We start from the raw sequence: 26,027 nt of genomic DNA, 5'->3' as shown, positions 1-26,027 counted from the left end.
CCATTACCATTTTTTTACATTACCATCTTTTCAGACTTGAATATAAGCATGCATATTATTCCTTGATTTTTGACAGTTATATACACCAGATTTTATTCTTTTTCTTCTCAACTTTTATCTCCTCTATTGTAAAATGCCACACACTAAAGAAATCTTTCAGTTGTCAATTTAATAGCTTTCTAAAAAAAAAAAATTTTGCATAGAATTACTTGAAATTACCAGTATCTTCTAAGTTTGGCTCTGTATTTACCAGATCACTCTCTTCAAAAAGTGGATCATATATTATTTCTAACAAAATAATATTTAAATCACTTTGTAGTTCATTTTTCTAAAGGTGCAGAAAGTTAAATGTTTTTTCAGGAATAGTCTGTCCTCTGACACTGTCATTTGAATAGCCTAGTTTGCAAAGAGCTTTTCCACACATCTAATCCTTCCTATAGCCACTCAGGATGGGTACTATTACCATTTTTAAAGAAAACTGAACATTGCTTCTGAAACCAAGTCCTTCGCTCTCCCCATGAAACTGAGAAGAAATGGATGAGGAGCAAATCCTTGAGAGTAAGCCACATTAAAATATTACAATTTGTGGGTGCTCTCCTTCCTGGGATCATGCCCGTGCCTTTCCCTTTCTCCCCCTCCTCATCCTCTGGCTCCAGGCACATTACCATTAGCTTCCTTGCTTCCAAGCTCCAGGGGCCCTCCCTTTACCTCTAGAACTAGTTTCCTAAGCCTATTTCTTCTAGGAATTACTTTTTCTACCTCTGTGATTTACCAAATAAATATTCTTCCACACAAAAAAAATTAAAATTTATGAATTGTGTTTCACAGGTTCTCAATAAGTTGGAAGGGAAATGTTTTTAATCCCATGTGTACTTATTTTAACGTAACTATAAGTATAATTAAAAAATATATTCATACCTGAAGCCTATATGTTCATGTTGACCAATATTACCCCAATAAATTTAATAAAATAAAAACATATTCATCTACTTACTCATCCAAACCTTTATTAAGTACCTATGATATGCACAATCTTGTGCAAAATATTAAAGGAATACAAAGATGGATTTTAAAATGATGCCAACCCTCAAGGAGTTTACAGTCTAATGGTAGTGGCAAATAGTTTAACACAAACTATAAAAAAGGAATAGCAAATAAACATTTGCCCTTAATTAGGAAAAATCACCTTATTTCTTCATTTAAAGCATAAATTTCCAGTAGGTAAATACTGCTATTATATACCTTTATTAGTTAATACTCTTTATAAGTTGATTATTTTTATAAAAGAAAATGTCTCTATCACATCTTTATGACTGGTTTAAATTTTTACAACAAAAATTTTCTTATAGAGGAAAAATGATAGTCATAAAATCAAATTAACATCATTCTCAGAAAGACAAAGTGTGTCTGCAATAATATGTAAAAAATTGAACATTCTGGTTCTAGTATTAAAGAGATAAGCCTGAATTACTTTGGAGACTTGCCTTGGACAAGTTATTATGCACAATTTCATCTCATTTAAAACCAGCTTGATATTTAGTAAGATTATAATTCAGAATGCTATAATTATTTATATCTGTCATAATACACAAGGTTAAAAAATATGTATAAAAACTTCTAATAATTTCTATGTCAAAAATAATTTAGAATAAAACTAGAGATAAAAAAGAAAAAACTGATAATAGGGTGGATAATTTAATAAACTTTCAGTGCAGAAATAAATGTAAATTTGCAAGTACCTATTTTTTTCTATATTTTATTACTTTTAAAAAATGGTCCAGATTTTTAAAATTAAATAAAAATAAAAATGGTTCAGATAAACTTAACTAGTAAAACAACTGTGAGGGTTCATTTTGTGAGATGTATTCCAGAGAAAAAGAATGGGCAAACAGTACAATTTTAAAATATGTATTGAGTCATGTTTCTAGAAATTTTTCTTCAAACAAATCACCAAAGGACAATACTTTTCTCTGCTCTCAATGCTAAGCCATTTTTTTCTACCAAAAAATAATGACATAATAACTAATCAGTTTGTGACAGCTGTTGATTCTCAACGGCTTTTAAAAAATACAAGTAAGAGCAAAGTTGCAAACAGAGCCCATGTAGCAATTTAAAAAACTGAATAGGCAAAGCCTTACTCGGACTAAATGACTAATCAGCTGGATTTGCCTTTTTGGCTACAAATAACTTTGCTAAAGAGCCCTGCACACATCAGAAGGGTTCCTTCCCATCCATGTTCCTAACAAACAAGCAAAGCTGCTAACACCGGATGCTGCAGATGACAGCGCAGGCACAGAAAGGAGGCCCTGCTGATTCTGCTTCATTCTTCAACAGAGTTCTCTTCTCCACTTTCTTCTTCGGCTTCGGCTTCATTTTCCTTACAAGAATCCTGGCTGTTGGTTTCAGTAAAATAATTTTCTTCCCCATTCTCTCTTTCTTCTATATTTTCTTCTTCATTAAAGCTAGAGGGGAAAATGTATCAATCTTTCAAAGGAAAAATGATTTGTTTAAAGGTAAACAAACCCTTTGCAATGTATGTCACCATGAAGTCAGTCTTCCTCAAGTATATGAGCTCCAATTTATCAAGAAAACCCTATAAAAGTGCCAATTGGGAAAGTAAATATTCCTCTGAGAACTCATTTATTTCAAAACTTGGTTTACTCTTTAAACTTGGCTTGACAGCATGTTGTTATTTTCATTATTTATGCCAGTCAGAACTTAAATTATTCTGCTTAAAAACAAGATATTTCATCACCATGTAATATTTGAATGTGTCAAAAAATATCAAAATATCAATATGTTTCACAACAGTTCACATGTATTTCATTAGGTAAAGTTCATTTTAAAATATTATAGAACAGAATTTTTACTTTCTTGCAAGTAAGAATTTTTTCAGAGGTATACCATTCAGACATTTTATATACGTTACCTTTCTTTCTCTTCAGTGAAACTTTTCATCTCTTGATTGCTGAAGGACTCAAATATTTTTCCACTTTGGCCTTTCTTTGAAACAAACTCATCAGATATTCCTAGTGCTTTTAGGGTGTTAGAATAATGCTTTTCTGCTGCCATTCTTGCATTTTTCTATAGGAAAGACAAACCTTTTTAGATGAGAACAAAAGACTTTAACTTCCCATTAAAAATGTATGTGCTAAAAGCTCCAGTGAAAATTAAACTCAATAATCACAGTTGGCTGAAAATATGCATCCCTTCTGACCAGCAATTCCATTTCTAGGTATATACCCAGAGAAACTACATGTGCCCCAGGAGACATGTATAAAAATGTTCAGAATAGTACTGTTTGTAACAACCCCAAACTGGAAACAACCTAAATATCAAAGTAGGATGGATAAATAAGTTGTAGTCTATTTATACAAAAGAGTAAAATAAAGCAATGAAAATGAATGAACTCTAGTTATACACCACAACATGGATGGATCTCACAAACATAATACTGAGCAAAAGAAACAAAATACAAGCGTGTGTATATGTGTATATAATATATATATTATATATATGATATATATGTATATATATCATATATATATGTATATATATCATATATCTGTGGGAATTATGATGACCCTCTCATACTGGAAGCAAGTCGAAGTTGTCACAGTTCCTGAGACCGCAGGCTTTACGGAGCCACAAGATAATATATGTATATATGATATATGATATATATATGTATATATATCATATATCATATGAGATTCATTTACAAAAAGGCCCCAGACAGGAAAAACTAAACTATATATAGGGATAAATCATAGGTGGTAAACTGCAAAGAAAAACAAGCAAATGCCTATCTCAAAATTTAGAATGGTGGTTACCTCTACGGAAGAGGGAGAGGGTTTGACCCAGGAGAGGCGCGTCGGGTCTGAGGTGCTGGCAGTACTCTGTTTGTTAACCTGGGTGGTGGCCACTTGAATTTTGATATATAATTATTCTTTACACTGTGCCTATTTTATGACTGCTTAAGGATATCTGGAAAAATCAGTAAGAAAATAAGTTCATATGAGGCCTAGCTGTTTGGGCTCAGTGGATGGAGCATCGGCCCGTGGACTGAAAGGTTCCGGGTCCGATTCTAGTCAGAGGCAAATACCTCGGTTGCATGCTTGATCCCCAGCCCTGTTTGGGGCGGGTATAGGAGGCAACCTGTCGATGTGTCTCTCTCACACCAATGTTTCTCTCTCTATGTCTCTCCATTCCTTCCACTCTCTCTAAAGGTAAATGGAGGGATGTCCTCAGGTGAGGATTAACAAACAAAACAAAACAAAAAAAGTAGTTCATGTGATAGTTTTCAGAGGGTTTTTATGTGCCTACTGTAATTTCTGCTTTTTATAAGCCATATCTCTACTCCATCACAGATAATACAATCATCAGTGCTGTTATCTTTACTCTGTGGAGGAAGCAATAGATACAGAAAAAAACACACACATGAATTTAGAACTGGGTTCAAATCTCCAGAAAGTTACTTCCTGGCTTTGGGATCTGTGGGAATTATGATGACCCTCTCATACTGGAAGCAAGTCGAAGTTGTCACAGTTCCTGAGACCGCAGGCTTTACGGAGCCACAAGATAACTGGGGTTTGCATTAGGGCTTTGGTGTTAGTCTGCGTTTAGATTCTATGAGTGGATATGAGCTAGGGCCAAGAATTGCCATCTGGACCTCCAACAAAAGCAAAATGACTATGAACGGCCCGATTCTAGTGACATCCAGTCTCACCCCCCAATTTAACAAATAAAGAAACCAAGATGTTCCCGTCACCCTCACTAAGTTTAAGCAGTTTGCTTAAGGTCCACAAGAATGGTAAGCAGTAGAACCAAGTCTCTTGACCCTTTCCTGGGTCTTTTCCACTCCACCATGCTGCTTTAATCTAAATGGTAGGGGTCATCCTGGAGTTTGAAGGTAGCCTAAAGCCTGACTTCAGCAATGCTCTTGCCCGATATCTGCCCAATCCAGGTATTCCAGTTAATGAGGGATCATGGAGTCTAATGTTCTATAGGAGAAATCAAAATAGTAAAGACTGGTTATAATGGATAAAACTATCAGCAGTGCATTTTCTGACACTCTGGAAAACTGAAAAAGGAACACTGTAACTGCTGCTAAAATGCACCTACGGTAAATAACACTTTTTAGAAAAGAAAGTGAACAAGCATCCAGAGGCTCTGAATGCCGACAGACCAGCCTTGGGGGAACTGAAAGGCACGGCAAAGTATGAAGATGAGAACTGTGCTCCAAAGACTGTAGAAATCCCAAACCTAACTGAATGCATTAAGAATGGCATGTTCTGCCCTAGCCAGTTTGGCTCAGTGGATAGAGCATCAGCCTGCAGACTGAAGGGTCCCAGGTTCAATTCTGGGTTGGGGGCTCGATCCCCAGTGTGGGACATGCAGGAGGCAGTGGACTAATGATTCTCTCTCATCAATGATGTTTCTATCTCTCTTTTCCTCTCTGAAATAAAAATATATATTTTTAAAAAAGAATGGCATATTCTGATTTAAGCAAAATAGATTAAAATACTAATCAAAGTTAGTGTTCATAAACCTTCACCTAAATCTGCTTTAAAATTCAATTTAACATCTACTCAGCAAGCTGTAATTTCCAAGAAACAGGATAACATGGTTTGTTCTGTACTGGATCATAGGCCTACTGTTGGGATAATTCAATAGCAGCAAGACCACAATTAACACTTACAAATGGGTAATGCTTAAAGTTGTGAGTGAATTTATTACATAACAACTGTTAACTAGCACCAACAGTCACAGCAAAATAGACTGCAAGAAAAACGTACTAATTTCTGTGAACAAAACTAAAGCAATAGTGAGCACTGCCAGTCATTCTGTATAAGGAAATACCTTTTAATATTTTATATCAAGGTGAATAGTGTGTAATTGTTCATTAAAACAAAGATTTCCCCCTTGCATTTCACCATGGAAAAGAATTATAATAAAGAGATAAAAGGAACAGTTAAAATAGATTCATAATTGTTTATTTTACTATTAAACATACTGTAAAAAAAATTGTCTCTTTCATGAAATCAAAATAACAAGTGATGAAAGTTTGTCTATCAGTACCTAGAATGAATGAAAAATGCTTATTTTTTATAATTTTTATAACTGTAAGTTTGGTGTATAGTAATTCTTTCATTTATTTAATAATTACTAAGTACTCATTTTGTGACAAGTCCTCATGGAAGGTAGGGGGTATACACAAAAGTTATTTTAGGCAAAGGGAACAGCATATGTGAGGGCATATGCTGATAGAAGAAATATCAGCTATGAAACTAACCTAGTTTTCAATGTTTAAAATTTATCTATGGGTTTAATTTCATACTCACCACTTGTTTTGCCACATTTTCTCTGGTGCTTAGAAACAGTGGGAATTCACAATTACACAACAGGGCAAAACTGCTTGTTAATGTTGAGACTCATCACTAATTCATCAGGGTAATGCTCTCAGCCTGGGCTAATCCCAGAAAGAAAATGACAGGTCAAAATGGCTAATTTGATCATAACAGTTCAGTTTTGGTTCAACAAGTGTTTATTAACATCTCTGTGCATGATGTTGTCCTAGGTGTCGGGATTACAAAGGTTTGATCACTCCCTTTAAAATTAACTAGTTGCCCAGCCGGTGTGGCTCAGTGGTTAAATATAGACCCATGAACCAGGAGATCACAGTTGGATTCGATTCCTGGTAGGGACAGGTTCGATCCCCAGTGGGGGGCATGTAGGAGGCAGCAGATCGATGATTCTCTCTCATCATTGATGCTTCTCTCTCTCTCTCTCTCTCTCTCTCTCTCTCTCTCTCTCTCTCTCTCCCTATCTCCTTCTCCTTCCTTTTTCTGAAATCAATAAAAACATATTTAAAACAAAATAAAAAACAGACCAGTTCAGTGTTTGAGTGAAGGACTATGAACCAGAAAGTCCAGGTTCATTCCCAGTCGGACCCATACCCGGGTTGTGGGCTTGATCTCCAGTGTGGGGCGTGCAGGAGGCAGCAGATCAATGATTCTCTCCTATCATTGATGTTTCTGTCTTTCTCTCCCTTCCTCTCTGAAATCAATAAAAATATTTTTTTAAAAAGTAACTAGTTGGAAGGGAAGAGAGATCATTAAAATAATTTCCACACAACGTGGTAGGAGCAAAGAGAAAGGTATGCAAAAGGTAATAAAAACAAAACAACAACAACAAAAACAGAGGAAAGGGCACCAACCCAAGCAGGGGAAACATTGCAAGAAGTGATTTTACACTGAGACTTGAAAAAGTAGATGGAAAGATAGGAAGAGGCTCTAAGGATGTTCAGAAACAGCATGAATAAAGATTTTAAGTTTGAAACTAGTAGTCTGGTATGGCCTGAGTGTAAAAGGGTGTATAAAGTTTGACATGAGGGGGAGCACAGTGGTAGATTAACTGAAGAGGTTAACCGGGTCAGGTCATAGAGGATTCTGTATACCATGTTAAGGCGGTTTATCTTCTGAGAGAAAGCAGGACAGCTCAGTGTTAAGTGTTTGGAAGCAGATTGATTTGGGTTCCAATCCCAGTTCCATTATTTAATAACTGTAAATTTTATGAATTACTTACCTTCTTTGAACTTTTTTTAAAAAATATATTTTATTGATTTTTTACAGAGAGGAAGGGAGAGGAATAGAGAGTTAGAAACATCGATGAGAGAGAAGCATCGATCAGCTGCCTCCTGCACACTCCCCACTGGGGATGTGCCCGCAACCAAGGTGCATGCCCTTGACCGGAACCGAACCTGGGACCCTTGAGTCCCCAGGCCGACGCTCTATCCAGTGAGCCAAACCGGCTAGGGTTCTTCTTTGAACTTCAGTTTCTTCCTCTGTAATATAGGACTAACAAGCTTGTAGAATTTTATTGAGAAGTCAATGACAAGACCTCTTGATACCATTCACTGACAATGAGAACGAATGGTTCGGTGAATGCATGATTGTCACCGTTATCAAGGGTTATTAACTACCTATCCATTTTTGCAAGGGAATGAGAACGGCAAAATAAAGATATAATGGGTGGCTTTGCAAAGAACAGGACAGGCAAACGAGTCAAACCATTATATTAACTCAGATAGGTTTCACCTGGCATTTTACCATAAGAATGGAGAAAGATCCAAAAATTACATAGGGATAAAATTTGCCAGTTCTCTCAGTGACAATTGAATGTGGGGGGAACAGTGGTTCCCAGTCATCCTAAATAGTAGTCCAACTAAAACAGAAAATCAAAGAGGAGGATCTAGTTTGGGGCAAGATGAATATAAAAGATGCCAGTAGGAAATCTGGTTCAATACCCACCAGATAAGAGGACATAAAAACCTGCAGTTAGCTGCTTTGAGCCAAAGTCAATCACTTTACACTGAGCAATATAAAACAGCTTATGATTTTCCCCCCTAAAGTTGAAACTGAGATGTTAAAAGAAACCCACCCCTTAAAATGACAAGCACTACATAAAATTATATCCAAATCAGTAAGTAGAGGGTTCCCATAACTTTGAGAGATTATAATATGTAGATTAGCCCATAATACATGCCCCTTGTCCTCAATGACCTGTAGCCTCCAGTGATTATCTATTGTTAAGATATGTCACCCCTAGGAACCCTCCCTTATGAGTACTAAGGAAAAGATGATCTGAAATTGACAAATTTCTCTTAATGGAAAGACTGTAAAACAGTGAAAATTTAGTTTTTCTGATAAAAAGAAGATCCTTTCAGTAATTATAGATAAGATTGAAAATTATAACTCTCTTAAAAAAACACCAATTGCCCTGGCTGGTTTGGCTCAGTGGATAGAGCATCAGCCTGCGGACCAAAGGGTCCCAGGTTCGATTCCAGTCAAGGGCACATGCCCGGGTTGTGGGCTCCATCCCCAGTAGAGGGCGTGCAGGAGGCAGCCAACCAGTGATTCTCTCTTATCATTGATGTTTCTATCTCTCTTTTCCTCTCTGAAATCAATAAAAAATATATTTTAAAAAAACAAAAACACCAATCAACAAAATGAAAAGGCAACCTACAAATGGGAAAAAATATTTGCAAATCATATATCTGATAAGGAATTAATATTCAAAATATATAAAGTACTCATACAAATCAATAGCAAACACAAAACAAAACAAAACAAAACACCCAACTAATCCAATTTAAAAGCTGGCAAAGGACTGGGTAGGCATTTTTCCAAAGAAGATATTCAAATGGCTCAACAGGTACATGAAAAGGTGCTCAACATGACTAATCATAGGGAAATGCAAATCATTAGGTGATATTTCACAACGAGATACCTCACCCTGGTTAAAATGGCTATTGAAAAGACAAGAGATAAATGCTAATGAGGATGTGGCGAAAACGGAAGCCCTGTGCACTATTGGTAGGAATGTACATAAGTACAGTCATTAGGTAAATAGTATAGAGGTTTCTCAAAAAATTAAAAATAAAACTATATGATCCAGCAATCTGACTTCTGGGTATATATCTAAAGAAAACAAAATCACTATCTCAAAGAGATATCTGCTCCCCACATTCATTGCAGCATTATTTACAATAGCCAAGAAAGGAAACAACTTGAGTCCATTGAAAGATGAATGGATAGCCGGAACCGGTTTGGCTCAGTGGATAGAGCATTGGCCTGCGGACTGAAAGGTCCCAGGTTCGATTCCGGTCAAGGGCATGTACCTGGGTTGCGGGCACATCCCCAGTAGGAGATGTGCAGGAGGCAGCTGATCGATGTTTCTCTCTCATCGATGTTTCTAACTATCTCTCTCTCCCTTCCTCTCATATTTAAAAAAAAAAAGAAAGAAAGATGAATGGATAAAGAAAATGTGATTATATATATATATATATATATATATATATATATATATATATATATATATATACATACACACAATAGAATACTATCCATCCATAAAAAGAAGGAAATCCTGCCATTTGCAGTGGACTTTGAAGGCGTTATACCAAGTGAAATAAGTCAGACAGAAAAACAAATATTGTATGATCTCACTTATATGCGGAATCTAAAATTTAAAAAAAATAAAGAGATCAGATTTGTGGTTACCAGGAGGAACTGGATGAAGGTGGTCAAAAGGTACAAATTTCCAGTTATATACCGGGGATGTAATATACAACATGGTAATCATGTATGGGATACTTGAAAGTATGGATATATAAACCTAAAAGTTCTCATCACAAGGAAAAACAATTGGGGGTAAGTATAGGAGGTGATGGATGTTAATTAAACTTACTGTGGAATAATTTTTTAATTTATGCATGTCAAGTCATTATGTCGTACACCTTAACCTTATCCAGTGCTGTATGTCAATTATATCCCCAAAAGAAACAAAAACAAACAAACAAACCCACTGGCAGAAATAAATCTGATTCAATTAGCCATTTTGTTTCATTTTTTAATTCTTCAAAGACCTCCAAATCATATCATGAAGCCTTAACTTAATATTTGGCCAAGCTGGTATGAAATAAACACCAGCCATTAAAAACGTGTTGTGGAACTATACTTTCGAAAAGATTTGATCAGTAGTATGTTCTTTATTAAGCTTACATGCCTCGTCAACAAAATTCAGTCTTAGATTTTGGCAAAATTACTTACTTGACTGGCTTGATGAAGCTGTCACAGAAACAATATGTCTTAGTAAATTATATAGCACATAAGAAAAATGGACTGTAAGTTAAGAGCTGTATATGTTTAAAAAAACACACACACAACAACTGACAGGAGCTCTTAAATTCCAACAAACACAACCTGAGCAACTCTTTGAAATAGTAGTGGCCTGTGTTTTAATTTTTCTTCTATTTCTTCTAGTTCTCGTCGGTATTCTCTCATCCTTTCCTTTTCACTCTTTCTAAAATTAAATAAAAGGAGTGGAATTTTAAAAAGAAATAAGAACTTGCATATATAACATTTTAGCTTAGATGGCAAATTAAAAATTAAATTATGAGCACAATTTACAGTTGACCACCATTCCTTTTCTAGACTGGTAAATTTTTATGGAATACAGAATAAAAATTCTAGGTTCTGCCCTAACTGGTTTGGCTCAGTGGATAGACTGTCAGCCTGTGGACTGAAGGGTCCTGGGTTCAATTCCGGTCAGGGGCACGTACCTTGGTTGCGGGCACATCCCCAGTAGGGGGTGTGCAGGAGGCAGCTGATCGATGTTTCTCTCTTATTGATGTTTCTAGCTCTCTATCCCTCTCCCTTCCTCTTTGTGAAGAAATAAATGAAATATATATTTTTTAAAAATTCTAGGTTCTGAGAGCACACATTTTACATCCTGGGAGTAGTCTTTGTACTCTGAAGGTTCTGAAATCTTCAAGACATAATGTTTTACAGGGCTTCAAATTGGCCTGAAAAGATGAATGAACGAATGTCCTCTTATCTCATATGTAAATGTATAAAACCAAAAAAATTTGGTCCCAAATAGGTATGTTCTTTTTAAGAAGTTTTTTTCTGAAAATAAGAACTTGCTCTTCCTTAGTCCCTTAAATGAGAACTGCTGTAGGTTGGTGGCAACGTTAATTAAATGTCATGAGGAGAAATGAGGTGTATGGGACTATAATATATATAGAAAAATAGGAACCAAGTACATAAATTCACAGTAAGTGTACTTAATATTTGGGCAAGATCCAATAATGAATTAAACTATGCTCTTTCTCTATGTAAAATATACTCTACCAAGATGATAAGATTTCATGGATTAGAGAAAATAATTATACTATAAAATTATAACTATATTTAATTATATACAAGTTGGTATTATTAAAAATCCAGTTTACTTTTTAAGGATGAATGAATATTTCTAAGGAATTCTTTTGCTCAAGTTCATCAAATTAAGCTCCGTCTACCAATGAATTGATATAAGGAGCTATATTCCTTATAATGTCTGACACTGACAGACATTATAAGGAATCCTATATAATAAAAGCCTAATAAATATGGTAAGTGTCTGACCGTTAGTTTTACCCTTCAACCAGTTGCTATGACATGCACTGACCACCAGGGGGCAGATGCTCCAACTGATAGGTTAGCTTGCTGCTGGGGTCCAGCAGATCAGGACTGGTGAGTCAGGCCGAATGCGCCCTGGAGCCCTCCCCAGCCAGGGTGGGGTCCTGGATTGCACTGGGCCTCTAATTAAAAGGAAATATAGATTTGGGGGAATATTATAGGTCAGATTAAAAATTAATAAATATTACTTACCCAGCTTTGGGGGAGTTATTTTCCTACTTAAACATGAACATTTTAATGTTTATTTGCAACATAAAAATGTTCCTCTGGAACATTGGTTTTCAAACTTTATTCTGCAGAATTCCAGTGTTCTGTAAAGGGGTTCTGTGAATATTTTTATTTATTTTTATTAAAACTGAAAAAATGCAACCCATACCACTAAACATTAACACACCTGTTAATCGACACTTTCACATAATTGATGTTACTTAACACCAGTATTAATCTGTGCTATCAGATTTCATGTAAATCTTAGAACAAAAATCTTTTACATATCTGTTTGTTGAAGAATATTCTGAGATTACATGACAAGTTGTTGAAAAAGCTTTATATCTGTGCCTCAATATTTTTCTCAATATTACTAGTATATTGTGCAATCAAAAATAATATAAAGAAAAAGAGTTAAAATGCCAATATAAAATATTAACTATAGCCACAATATAAAACATTTCTGTTCAATAACATAGCTTCATGGTCCTCACCATCAGGTGGGTATACATATATATGTTGGTTGTCATCATGAGGTGAATGAGAGAATGTGTGTGTGTGTGTGTGTGTGTGTGTATGTGTATTAAGTATAAGTAACTGATAATAACTTGAATCCAGAAACTAAAACATTAATATTCTTCTTAATTTGTTCACATATTGGTAACTTGATTTTTAAAAAGTTTGAAAACCAATGGTCTAGAGGTTCAGGATTCTTTCATGATACCTGAGAGATTTTATTCTGGATTTAGATATTTGAGCTAAACTTTGATGTGAGTCATAAGCCTTAGTCCGGGTTGTCAGGAGTTTCTGCAATTCTTTCATTCTTTGTTTCTGCTTAGTTAGGATCCGAGTTCTCTCTTCTTCCAACATTTTCTTTTCCTCAAGTGATCTCCTGAGGGCAACAAACTAAGGCTTAATTCACTTTAAGCCAATGAGAATGTTGCTTAGCAAAGATTTAACACAGGATAACTCAAAGGCTGAAAAAAGGCAACCTTTTGAGAAGGATCTGACTTGTGAACTTGGAAATCAATAAGCCAACTCTAACCTTTTCTATTCCCAAGGAGTCATAAAATGGAAATTACATTTCTTAGCACACACTTTCGCAAAATGTTCTATATTATAAAGTAAAATATATTACCAGATATAATAATTTCTTCATACTTTTAAATTCACCAACATAAAATTAATAATGTCATGTACACTATTTTAGCAATCATAGGTCAGTCAATGCAGTAGCCTAGTTATTTACCTGGCGGCTTGTTCTCTTCCTCTGGAAGATACTGTGGGCATTGGAGGGCTGCAGTTAGAAGGCACACGCTTTGCATTTGGACTTCTTCCTGGCGACTTGTGCTTTAGAGACTGATAAGCCCAATGTGTTTCTTTCAAATTTTCTTCCTCTGCTTTATTATCTGCCAAATTTTTCTCTCTTTTAGTGGATGCATGTGAGGCTGCATGATGATCAGATGGTCTGTAAACTAAAAGGATTTTTGGACTTTTCTGTTCTGGGAGGTGCTTCTGATACCTCTCAGGAGCTTCTCCAAAATCAGCAATCGGGCTCCTGGACTTGCACTTATACTTCAGCTGTTCAGCCTGTTTGGGAGTCTTGGGCTTCCTTGCAGCAAAACTTCTGTGAGGTGGGCTATAAGGCGGAGGGGATGAATTCAGTAAAAGTTCTTGGGCTCTCAGCTGTGTCTTAATGTTTCTAAAGAGCTCTTCCTCTTTTAACCTGTTATTGGTAGTTGAACCATAAGTAGATCGAGGTATAGGTCTGGCTTTAAATCGATTTGTTTTCTTTTTAGACTTAATAAAGTCTCTCAGCTGCTTTTCCCGGATTGCTCGCTTTTGTTCCTCCCTTGCAATAAACTTAAATGGCTTTTGTGAGGCCAAAAGTGCTTCTTTGTTTTTCTCCTTCATTATCCTCCTTCGTTCTTCATTTTGCTTGACTATGTCATGATAAAGGGGGGAAAAGACAAATTCTGGAACTGGGTTGGCTCGGAATTTTTTCTTACACTCTGAATCTTCTTGTTTTTTGAGCAGTTTGTGTACCATGTCAATATCTGATTTATATTTCATGTTCTCTTCTTTTTTCTTCTGTTCTCTAATCATCATTTGAAAAGGCTCAGGTACTGTAATCTTTGGCACCCATTCTTTTGATTTCTTCCCTGTTTTTTTAATTACTGGGAAGTCAGCACCTTCACACTGAATGTAATCTTTAACAGAAAAGTTGGTCCACATGTTGTTGATGAGCTCCTTAGCATAGGTCATCATTCTGCTTTTCTCAGGATAGTCTTTTTCTAAGTTGGGCAGCTCATCTTCAGAGGAAGACACAATCAAGGAGGAAGAATGACCTAAATCAGGTTCTGAAAGTGATGTGATTAACGAGATAGGGTGATAGTTCTTTTCTGATACACACCTAAGTGAGAAGAATAATTAGGTTAGGTTACACTTTCAGTTGTATGTGACCAAATATAAGAATTAAGAATTAGATATTTTCTTATATCAAAGTATAATCAATTGACCCGAATGGTGTGTGTGGTTCAGTGGTTGAGCATCAGACCTATGAACCAGGAGGTCATGCTTCGATTCCCAGATTGTGGGCTTAACCTCAACAGGGGGCATGCAGGTGGCAGCCGACCCATGATTCTTTCTCATCATTGTTTCTATCTCTCTCTTCTCCCTCCCTCTCTGAAATCAATAAAATATATACATATATATATTTTTTAAAAGATATAATCAGATTTAAGATAGGAGCTGGATACGGCTTGTAAAAATTATCACTTTTATTTAGAATAGAGCTGGAAAATGCCTATAAATTATCTACTCTGACGCCCTTATTTTATAAGGGAGGAATATGAGACAGTTGAGGCTTCTTGTGTCTAACCTCTGAATTGAATTCTCCACATGTTTTCCATAGACACCGTTTTAAAATATACATCTGATCATGTCACTCTCCTTCTTGAAACTTTCCCATGATTTGTCATTGTTATGAAGTCAAATACAGATTACAAAGTCCTTTAATATTAGCCCCTGCCTAGCTTTCCAGTTTCACCTCTCACTTTTCCCTACCCCCATCACCATTCTACATCACATCCAATCACATGAAGTTCCTCACACACACCATTCCTCATGCCACCATGCCTTTGCACACATGGTTTCGGCTGCCTAGAAGGCCACTCCTTGCTTCCTACATTTGCTGCAGCTACACACACCCCTTAAGACTGAACCCAGATATGACTTCAGTAGAAAATTCCTTCCTGTGTCCCTCCACTGACACTCTGACACGATCAACTGCTTTTTCTTGTCTCTATAATGTTGTATTGCAATTTTTCATTCTCAGCTAGTCTTTGAGATCCTTGAGGGCATCTCAGTTTTGACTTCCTAGTGTCCACGCAAGGTCTGACACCCAGGAGATATGCAATCAGTGCTGACCCACTGGATGAGTTAAGGGACTTGCCTCAAGTTTCAAAATAAGCCAGTTTATCACAGAAATAGGTCTTGAAATTAAAGACTATTTTGAAAACTTAATCAGATTTATCTTTTAGTTCTAAATAATTTATACTGTATCTTTAATAAGCTCATGTTAATTCACATATTATAAAGGTCTTTTAAATTTTTAATATTCATCATTTAAAAATATTCTGGTACATGTCTACAGTTGTATGAATGATAGGTCAGAAACAAAAGACCAAATGGCCACCTAATGACCCTCAAAGCAAGAAGCCACCTGGTAGGTTGATAAGCCATTAAACATTTTGAATAAAATTCCACCTCCATATATAATTACAAGTACAAAGGGATATTTGAGAGAAAATATTCTGAAATAATTTTGTTCTGTACTTTATTCTTTTAAGATTTTTAAATTGATTTTTAGAGAGAGAGAAATATTAATGTGAGAGTGCAACATCAATCAGCTGCCTCTTACACGCCCGTCAGGGGATTGAGCCCGAAACCTGGGCATGTACCCTGACTGGGAATCAAACCAGCAACTCTTCAGTATGTGGGACGATGCCCAACCAACTAAGCCACACCAGCCAGGGCTTGTTCTGCACTTTTAAGTATACATTTTATTTTACAGTCCACAAATAAGATTATGTACAAACTTACATGGAAGAGACACTAGAAGCTTCATCCCTGATGATCACTGGCTGTACTTTCTTTAAATTTAATTTATTCTGGTACATTTTCTCTAACTTTGCCATAGTTTCCATGTGGGCAGTCTTCAGCTCTTCTAGTTTCCTGAAATATTCTTCATTAGAGTGGTAAATATCAGAAAAGTCCACAGGGGCCTCATAGTTCATGTATGTTAGGTTATTCACCCCGGAAATGATGTTAAAGTCAGTCTGATGGAAGGGAAAAGCCTGTTATATGGTATTTGGAATTAAAAGACAAATAAATTTGACACTAATTCCCAATGCTGCTTCTTACTTGTGAGCTATGTACATTTCCCTGTCACATTTTATTGAGAACAAGAGAGAGAAATCAAGTTGCCAGAAAATAAATACTATTTGATCCTTTTTATAAAGGATGGTTAGATTCCCAGATCATGTACTAACCCATACACTATAATAGGATAGAACCAAATTATCCTTAATAAAGACCCTCCGTTAGAGCTGTAAGTGATAACTGAAATGAAGAAGAACCAGTTCCTCTTACTGCAAACCAAGCAACTACAGCCCAACACCCGGAGCTTGGCTCCTACAGTATGGGCCACAAGGGTGCACCAGTGGAGAAGAGAGGGGAACGGGCAAAGGAGGGCAGGAGAGTGGAGGGAACAAAGTCTCATTGGCTCATCAAGAACCCAGGAGAAGCCCTCCTGGATGTGCAGGGGAGACCTCATAGGAAGTAGGAGGGTTGGAAGGGGATGGGCCGTAGTTTCAGAACTGCCACTCCTGGGGGCAACAAAGAGCAGTTGTAACAAAGTCCTGAGTGACAGGGACTTTGGGAGTGCAAAGAGAACAAGAATAGTACAGTATAGCATTGTAACTACACAGAGTGTAGTTATTCTATATATAGGTCATGCCTGGAAGAGACTGATCGATCTTTCCCCTAACTCTTTTTTTTTCTTTTTTTTAAATTATTTTTATTGATTTCAGAGAGGAAGGGAGAGGGAGAGAGAGATAGAAACATCAATGATGAGAATCACTGATTGGCTGCCTCCTGCACGCCCCCTACTGGGGATCAAGCCCACAACCCAGGCAGGTACCCTTGACCAGAATCGAACCCTGAACCCTTTAGTCTGCAGGCCAACACTCTATCCACTGAGCCAAACCAGCGAGGGCTCCCCTAACTCTTTTCATATACATCTTAGAGTTCTTTTATTTTTATTTATTTTTTATTTATTTTTATTTTTTAGAGTTCTTTTAATTGAAGCAACTATAGAGGTAAAACTCCACTTTCTCCATAAATATAGAAATTTAATATTTTCTCAGTTGAGAGATAAAGTTATTTATGATACTATGCATAAAAGGCTACTGACTATGGTCTTAAATTTAGCCTATTGCCTGAAATATACTCAGAATGAAAAAAGAGTATTTGCCTTAGAAAATTATAGACTCAATCTGATAAGACACTAGGAAATAAATCTGAGTAGCTTCTCCCAATGGGAAAATGCAGAAGAGTCACTTGTATATAAAAGTTATAAATATGAGTTTTTAAACAGTGTACAGGAGACCAGTATTGTACTACTTGGGCTAACAGAGAAAATGATGAAGGAAAACAAATGTTTTTCAGTAGAGCTGGTGTGCAGAAATTTACCAACAAATTTATGACTCAAAGAACTGCTTTATTGTCATACAACTCAAGAGAATTTTCTGATACCTTCTCCTGTTTCTATATGTGCTCCTCATCATTACCTTCTTAGCTGTGGAAATGAGTACTTTGTTAACTTCCTCATTCATTAAATTCTTAAGGACACCCAGCATTCTCTAGCTGCTTAAAGATACAAATCAAATAAACACTCCACCTTCTAGAACAGTGGTTCTCAACCTTCCTAATGCCGCGACCCTTTAATATAGTTCCTCATGTTGTGATGACCCCCAATTTCATTGTTACAAATTGAACATAAGCATAGTGATTAATCACAAAAACAATATGTAATTATATGTGTGTTTTCCGATGGTCTTAGGCGACCCCTGTGAAAGGGTCGTTCGACCCCCAAAGGGGTCTCGACCCACAGGTTGAGAACTGCTGTTCTAGAAGCTTTAGTGAGTTTAGGTGAGGATGTGTACATAAATAATGGGCAGCAGACTTTGAAGGAGACAGAACTCCTGATTCCTGCCTGTGAGCTGCTCCCATGTATGTCACAATATCAGTTACCATAAGAGCTCAGAGAAAGAATGCCTAATTCTGACCACGGGGGAAAGAAGAGACAGAATTTACAAGGGTGCACCAGATGGAGACAATGTTAGATAAGGACAAAGCTTGTCAGATTAGGGAAGCAGAAAGTGAAAAACAAAGAAGTCTGAGGCACAGTGCCAGAACATTAATCATATGTTACTGCATGATGATGCAACTGGCAGGTACTCTGTTCTTGATAAGGAAACTGAGGCTCAGAGGATTTAGGTGACCCGCCTGCAGTCACACACCAGTAAGTAGCAGAGGTGGGATTTAATCCAAATCCCAAGTGTTGGGCTCCAAAGACACACCGTAGGAAGGGGTTTTTAGCCACACAAGGAAGGAACAGGCATGGTATGCTCAGAGAGAGGTAAACAGTCTGGGGCTAGTGAGAACGGGATGGAGCACGGGGGAGGGTGGGAAACAAGGTGAAAAAGGCACGTCAAGAGCTTCAACCAGGAAACAGGAGCCTTGAAGGATGTGAGCAGAGGAGTGCCATAATCAGTCGTGCTCGGAAGGATTCTTCCGGTAGCAAATAGAGTGAAAACGAAGGAAGAAAGATAACAGCAGTTAATGAGCTAATGCAAGGTCCAAGTTAGAGATATTAAGGGCAGAATTAAGGAAGCAGCACCAAAGCGGCTGCCTTGGTAGATTTAGGAGGCTGAATCATCAACTCAGTAATGGCCTGTCTTGTGGGCAACAAATCGAAGACTTCTGTTTGGAGTGCTGCCTGTCTGGGTAGATGCTGCTGCTGCTGCTGCCATTCACCAATATAGGGAACACTGGGGAGGAGAGTGTTTTAGGAAAAGAAAACTAATCTCTCTTAGACACACTGAGTTTAAGGGATAGTAGGGCAGGTGAATGTCCAGGAAACAGGTGGGTAAATTTATCTGGAGACCTGGTAAGGAGGCTGGGCTGGAGATGAAGATATGGGAGCCACCAATATCACAGAAGTGGCAGGTGCAGCCTTGCATACGAATGAGGCTGCCTGAGGAGAGTGTGGGCAATACGACAAAAACCCGCGGATGGAAATGTTGGCCAACACCAACGTTTAAATAAGCAGTGAGAGGAGAACTAATATGAAGTAGAAAGTGGTCATTAGAAATACAATGCCCTAACCGGTTTGGCTCAGTGGATAGAGCTTCGGCCTGCGGACCAGAGGGTCCCGGGTTCAATTCCGGTCAAGGGCATGTACCTTGGTTGCGGGCACATCCCCAGTAGGAGGTGTGCAGGAGGCAGCTGATCAATGTTTCTCTCCCATCAATGTTTCTAACTCTCTGTCCCTCTCCCTTCCTCTCTGTAAAAAAAATCAATAAAATATATTTTTTAAAAAAAATTAAAGAAAAGAAAAGAAATACAAATACCAAGTGATATGGGTATTCAAATGAAGAGAGCTTTTGTTTGGTTTGAGTTTGTAAAGTAACTCCAGAAGGCTTCCAGGAGGAGGTGATATTTAAGCTGAGTCAAAGAATGGAAGAATCTGGAGGATCAGATAGAGTATAGGGGGAAAGAGGGAAAAGGTACTGCAGACAAAGAAAAGGACATTAACAAAAGCCATGGGGATGAGGGGCACGGTGGAGAGTAAGGTGCACACAGCTGCAGGATCAGAGGAGAGTAAAATGTATAAAGCGATTTTGGGAAGCAAGCCTAGAAAGGAAGGTTAGGGCAAGCAGGAGGTGGTTTTCATTTCTTGTCTACTTCTTGGCTAGAAGTTAGTACCTTTTCAATTTGGAGAATTTTTATGGCTTGGGAGAAAGATTAGAGATATAGTGTCAAATTCTTGTGTTCAAGCCTAGGTTCTGCACTTCTTAGCCATGTGACATGGGCACTAATCTTTTGAACATCAACGTTATAATACTTGAAGTAAGTATGCCCAGTGTTAAACTATTGCCTGTCAGCTCCAATGCCACCCTTCTACACCCTGCTGGGTGATGCTGAGGACAGAAGTCTGTAAACCATGCTTCAACTTTGCCAGCTGCTCCCAGGTAGACTCTGCCTAAAGTGGGGCTAGGGGAAGACAACAGGGCTAGAGGAGGAAGAAGACCTATTCCTTCCTGTTAGTTCTCTGTCCACTTGTCTACTTGAGTCACCCCTGCAGTGGTTCTTCCCCTGAGCAGCAGCAGTGGCTGATTTCGGTCTGAGTTTTTCTAATGCTCACAGAATCAGCAAAATCACCTCGTGGCCTCTATTCAAATGTCATCGCCTCACCAAGGCTACCCTATTTGAAATTATAACCTCCCCACCCACTCATTGTCAGCCTCCCTGTTTTATTTTTTCTCATAAGTACTCACCACCAACAGTCATTCTACATATCTTTACTTGTGTATTGTATGCCTAACTCTTCCACAAAGTCAGTATCACAAAGACAAGGATTTGTCTGCTTTGTTCATGGCGGTGTCCCCAGTGCCCAGAAAAGCACCTGGCTAATGGCAGAGGGTTAATAAATATTCATTGGAAGAATGAATATACAGCTAAAAAAATATTATATTTCCATTAAGAGGAGAGATATTTCCTCACAAAGAACTGGATCAGCCCTAGCTGGTTTGGCTCAGTGGATAGAGAGTCGGCCTGCAGACTCAAGGGTCCTGGGTTCAATGCCGGTCAATGGCACATGCCCGGGTTGCAGGCTCAATCCCCAGTAGTGAGCGTGCAGGAGGCAGCCAAACAATGGTTCTCAATCATCATTAATGTTTCTATCTATCTCTCACTCTCGCTACCTCTCTGGAAAAAAAAAAAAAGGAACAGAATCATCCTAAGAAATACTGGCTGCTCTAAAGAGTTATATTCTACTAAGTATTAAGAAAAGGGCTTATTTCTTAAAAAACTAACTAAAAGAAGGAAGATATTCCAAAGAACTGTTTTTAGAAAAAAGCATGCAGGTACTCTCCATTCGTTCTTTTAGAACACCCTTTAAAAGAAGGCCTTCATAATAGTCATTTTCCATTAAAGGGTAAAATTTATTTGGTCCTGGAAAAACTGCAAAGATACTGAAGGATGAGTAGCTTCTGGAGAGTGGTGGCAGGTCTGATATTTATACACTGACTTTTAATAGTATCTGTCCCATTTCTGTTTAATACTCCTTTTTTTTTGACCAGGACTACAGGCTTTATTAGAGGAGAAGCACCTGCCGGGCTGTCTCACAAGGGGAGAGCAGCAACACGTGCAGGGGTGGGCACGCCTTTTTCCTGTTTAATACTCTTAATACTTAATTTTTCAGATAAATTACTCCCATGGTGTTTTACCTAAAACAGATGAATGATTAATAAGCGAATTCTAACTTTAATTTAATCTTTGTCTTCACACAAAAGAAAACATTTTAGTAGGTCAAATAACCTAGACCCGTGGTCGGCAAACCACGGCTCACGAGCCACATGCGGCTCTTTGGCCCCTTCACTGTGGCTCTTCCACAAAATACTGGCTCTTCCACAAAATACCAACTTCTGCCCATGGGCCACGAAGTTTCAATCGCACTGTACGTGCGCGCCCGCATGTGGCTCGCGAGCCGCGGTTTGCCGACCACTGACCTAGACCAAGGACATTATTTTCCAAGAGCCTAAAATAGCACCCTTTCCCTTTAATTGTCCAGCTTTTTGTGAATGTTGTGCATGCAGCCACTAGATTAGAGGATAATCTTCCCTAGATTGGCTTGACCCATTTAGATGATGCTCCTCCCAGCACATGCACATGTGCTTCATTAGTGATCAGCACTCATAATTATTTGTGGTATAGTCTATCTAGTATCATTTGCAATTCTGGAATTTTTACTAAATTTTCTTTTTCATTGAAAGGATTTGTAAGGAATAAGGCAGATCTACATATAGTAACCTGGGTAAACCGGCAATAAATGATAAGAGTAAAAAGCAAGTTTCAGAACAATATGTATACATAAAATGCTACCAAATGCTTCAAGGGTGTACACAGGAGACAGGAAAAAGCCCAGAAGAATACATATATATCAGCTTCAAAACAGTGGCTACCAATGGGTAGGGAGGAGGGACTCAGACTTTCTTTGGGAGGAGAGAGTAAAAGGGCCCAAGCCTTCTCTGTAACATTTGAAATTTTAAAAGGAGAATGGCCCTAGCTGGTTTGGCTCAGTGGATAGAGCGTTGGCCTGCGGACTGAAGGGTCCCAGGTTCGATTCCAGTCAAGGGCACATGCCTGGGTTGCGGGCTCGCCCCCATGGGGGGCATGCAGGAGGCAGCCGATCAATGACTCTTTCTCATCATTGATGTTTCTATCTCTCCCTCTCCCTTCCTCTCTGAAATCAATAAAAAAAATATTAAAAAAAATAAAAGGAGAATGTGCTCATGTATTATCTAATAAAAATATAACTTAAAAAAAAAAGAATGCTTTGTGAGTACTAATACTAAATTAAAAACTGAGCAATCTCTATTGACTACTTGATCTGTTTGGCACCTGCCTCTCACACTCCCCTAGCAATACTGCTTACCTTTCCCTTGTTCTTCTACCTGCTCCCACCCTCACTCCCCAACTCTTTTATTTCTTTAAGAAACCAGAAACTATCAGAGGAAAGTTCCCTCATCTTCCCATCTATAAAAATGCCTGCTTTTGTGCCACTTTTCTCTTTTCCTCCTGCTTCAGGATGAAATGTCCCTTCTCTTTAGCAGTATCTGACACTTTCCCTCATCATTAAAACCAATAAACGGGGACTTCCACACTCTTGTGATCCTACCACTGTAGCTGGTCCTTAATCCCTTTAGTCTCCTTTTTATCTAACTGTTAAATGAGGTTTTTAAAGTGTTCTAGCCCAGTTGGTGTGGATCAGTGGTTGAGTGTCAACCTGTGAACCAGGAGGTCATGGTTCGATTCCTGGTCAGGGCACATGCCTGGGTTGTGGGCTCGGTCCCTGAGGGGGGGGCGGGGGGGGGATGCAGGAGGCAGCTGATCAGTGATTCTCCTTCATCATTGATGTTTCTGTATCTCTCTCCCTTTCTCTCTGAAATTTAAAAAAAAAGTTCTATACAAGATCCCTTCTTTTTCTGCACTCTCCCTAAGTAACTTTATCCATTCCTATTGTTTCAAAAATGCTGAAAACTCCCAGATAGGTATCTCCAGCTCAGACCCTACAGAACTACACTTTCATAGGCTCAGCTGCTTCCTACATATTTCCACTTGGTAGTTTCACAGATATCTCAAAGTTACCATGTTCAACACTAAAACCTTAGAGGAGGGCAAAGAGGAAGAAATGGGGGAGGGGGATCTGTAATAGGATCAACAATAAAAAACAGACACACACACAAAAGACAACACTGAAAACCACCCAGCCTCTACATCCATTCCTCCCCAAGTTGTCCCCAGTTCAGTAAATGGCACTGCCTTCCATGCAGCTTCTCAAACCAGAAACCTGAGAGTAAGCATTCTTTATTTCTTCCTCTTCCTTGGCCTTCACTTTCATTCTTTAACAGTAATTCCGATCCATTCTGGAGAAATCTGTCCACTTCTTGCCATCTCCCCCGGACTCTAGGTCCAGCCATCACCTATGGCTTCTGAAATTACTGTACAGCCTCCTAACTAGTCCCTTACTTCTGCTTTGTCAGAAGTTCTCCACAGAGTCATCAGAGTCATTTTTAAAAAATGTAAATAGGAACATGTCAGATCTTTTAAAAGTCTTCAAGGACCTCCCAATGCACCTACAATAAACAACTCCTTACCTAGGTCTACAAGGCCCTGCTTACCTCTCCAAGTTCATCTCCCCTCACTCATTCTTCCCCTCTTTTCCACTCTTGCTGGCTTTCTTTCAGATCCTTAATCACCCAAAGCTCTTCATTTTCCTATCTTAGGACCTCTACATATGCTTGTTCTCTCTGTCTGGAATGTTTTCCCATACCTACTCTTCAAATAACGGTTACTCTTTTTCATCTACCAGGCATCAGCTTAAATTTTAACTAATTTAATTATGGCTTAGTGGTTGCTATGACCATGAAAGATGTTGCTACAGATTTTCTCATGAACAGTTTTAGTGTAGATTAAAGAGATTACAATTCCAACATATTCAGTGATTTCTATTAGCCCCAGACCACAATGCTTTTTCTTTTTGTATCTGAGAGGCTTGAAAAAATGGTGTTAAGAATCTTTAACGGGGGTAAGGAGATTTATATCTGCAGAGTCAAGGTTTCTAATTTTTAAAGGAATAGAGCAGATGGCAGGCTCGGCCCTCTAACTAGTGGACAGGTGTTCACGACACATGTAACACTGAAAAGTGCCCTTTAGGAAATAATGGGTCCTCAGTAACTTGCTTCTCTGGATGCTCAACTCTATCTCTCTGATCTAGCCACTGAACTCAATGGTTTTAAACATCGCTTCTCATGTATCGTGTTAAGATGCACTAATAACCAAGACCTTAAAATGACAATAAAACACACCTCTGATAGCACAGTTGATTCACCTGAATCTTAGGGGTTATCATCTGTGGAGTAGGTAAATCAGACCTCCCCAAGGTAAAAAGAAAAGGGAATATCTACTTCTGACAAATACTGGAGCATAAAGAGTAAGGTTCTGCACGCTCTGAACCAGCGGTTCTCAACCTGTGGGTCGCGACCATCGGAAAACACATATAGCATATCAGATATTTACATTACGATTCATAACTAGCAAAATTACAGTTATGAAGTGGCAAAGAAAATAATATTATGGTTGGGGGTCACCACAACATGAGGAACTGCATTAAAGAGTCGCGGCATTAGGAAGGTTGAGAACCACTGCTCTAGACTAAAGTAAAATGCTCCCGAAGACATTCTTACAACAATCGTTTTGGTGAAAATCACGACTTTTTAAGGCCTCGGTTTTATTGATTTCTATGGGAACATAGAGAAGGTGGTGGGTCAATATTACCGACGATCTGGACAGGGAGCAGCGTTTGTCCGCATGTCGCTCAGCCCAGCGGGGACGCGGACCAGCCATCAGCCCGCACCCAGCCAGAGACCAGTCCTAGCCCACGTCCCGCCCCCACATTACCATCGCCCGCGACGGCTGCACTGCCTTCTTCTCGTCTTCCTGTTCCTCCTCCTCTTCCTCCTCTTCCTCCAAGGCCGCCACCACGGCCGCCAGATCCTCTAAGCCTATAAGCCTAGAGTCTGGGTCCTCGTCCTGGGCGGCCCGCGCTGGGGTGTTGGGATTTACCGGGGCTTGGACACTGGAGGCCGCCAGCTCCGCGCGCGGCGAGGCGGCCATCACCGCGCCGCGGAGGCCTGAGCGCCCCCGCTGGCCCGGGTGGTGAAGCAGGAGGGGCTCCCTGCTTGGGGCGGGCGGTTACTAGGGGCACGGTAACTAGGGACGCTACAGGGGCCGTAAGGGGCCAAAAGTCACTCAAATCCCTGACCCCTGCGGGATACCCAAGGTGGGCGTGTCTTGCATTCTGGCAGTCAGTACTGTGTTTCTCTTATGGGGGGGTGCGGCACAAGGCATCTCTTCCCCAGCTTCATGTCTCACCACCTAATCTCA

At 38.7% G+C, this 26,027-nt stretch overlaps 1 protein-coding gene and 1 long non-coding RNA gene across 4 annotated transcripts in view; one reads left to right on the top strand and one right to left on the bottom strand.

Annotated features, from left to right (window-relative positions):
- LOC132213327 (uncharacterized) overlaps positions 1 to 21,722 on the top strand; it is a 53,535-nt gene extending 31,813 nt beyond the window's left edge. The window contains exon 4 of the long non-coding RNA XR_009447956.1: positions 21,662 to 21,722. This is a non-coding gene — a long non-coding RNA (uncharacterized LOC132213327). The remainder of the gene's footprint in view (positions 1 to 21,661) is intronic.
- FAM161A (FAM161 centrosomal protein A) lies at positions 988 to 25,803 on the bottom strand. Of its 3 annotated transcripts, none has more exons than XM_059659703.1 (7): positions 25,542 to 25,803; positions 16,338 to 16,573; positions 13,483 to 14,646; positions 12,958 to 13,125; positions 10,767 to 10,866; positions 2,930 to 3,084; positions 988 to 2,462 (listed from the first exon to the last, which is right to left on the bottom strand). In XM_059659703.1, the coding sequence occupies exons 1-7, from the start codon at positions 25,755 to 25,757 to the stop codon at positions 2,321 to 2,323; spliced, it is 2,181 nt and encodes a 726-aa protein (XP_059515686.1). In that variant the 5' UTR covers positions 25,758 to 25,803; the 3' UTR covers positions 988 to 2,320. The 3 variants fall into 3 exon arrangements, with proteins under 3 accessions (XP_059515686.1, XP_059515689.1, XP_059515687.1); XM_059659706.1 differs by having other exon boundaries at positions 16,338 to 16,479; positions 25,542 to 25,681; XM_059659704.1 differs by lacking the exon at positions 12,958 to 13,125 and having other exon boundaries at positions 25,542 to 25,802.
- Between the last annotated feature and the right edge of the window lie 224 nt (positions 25,804 to 26,027).

Source organism: Myotis daubentonii, chromosome 12 (genome assembly GCF_963259705.1).
Source record: "Myotis daubentonii chromosome 12, mMyoDau2.1, whole genome shotgun sequence".
Taxonomy (NCBI): Eukaryota; Metazoa; Chordata; class Mammalia; order Chiroptera; family Vespertilionidae; genus Myotis; species Myotis daubentonii.
Note: the sequence above shows the minus strand (reverse complement) of the source record. Positions and strands in the feature narration are given on the sequence as shown.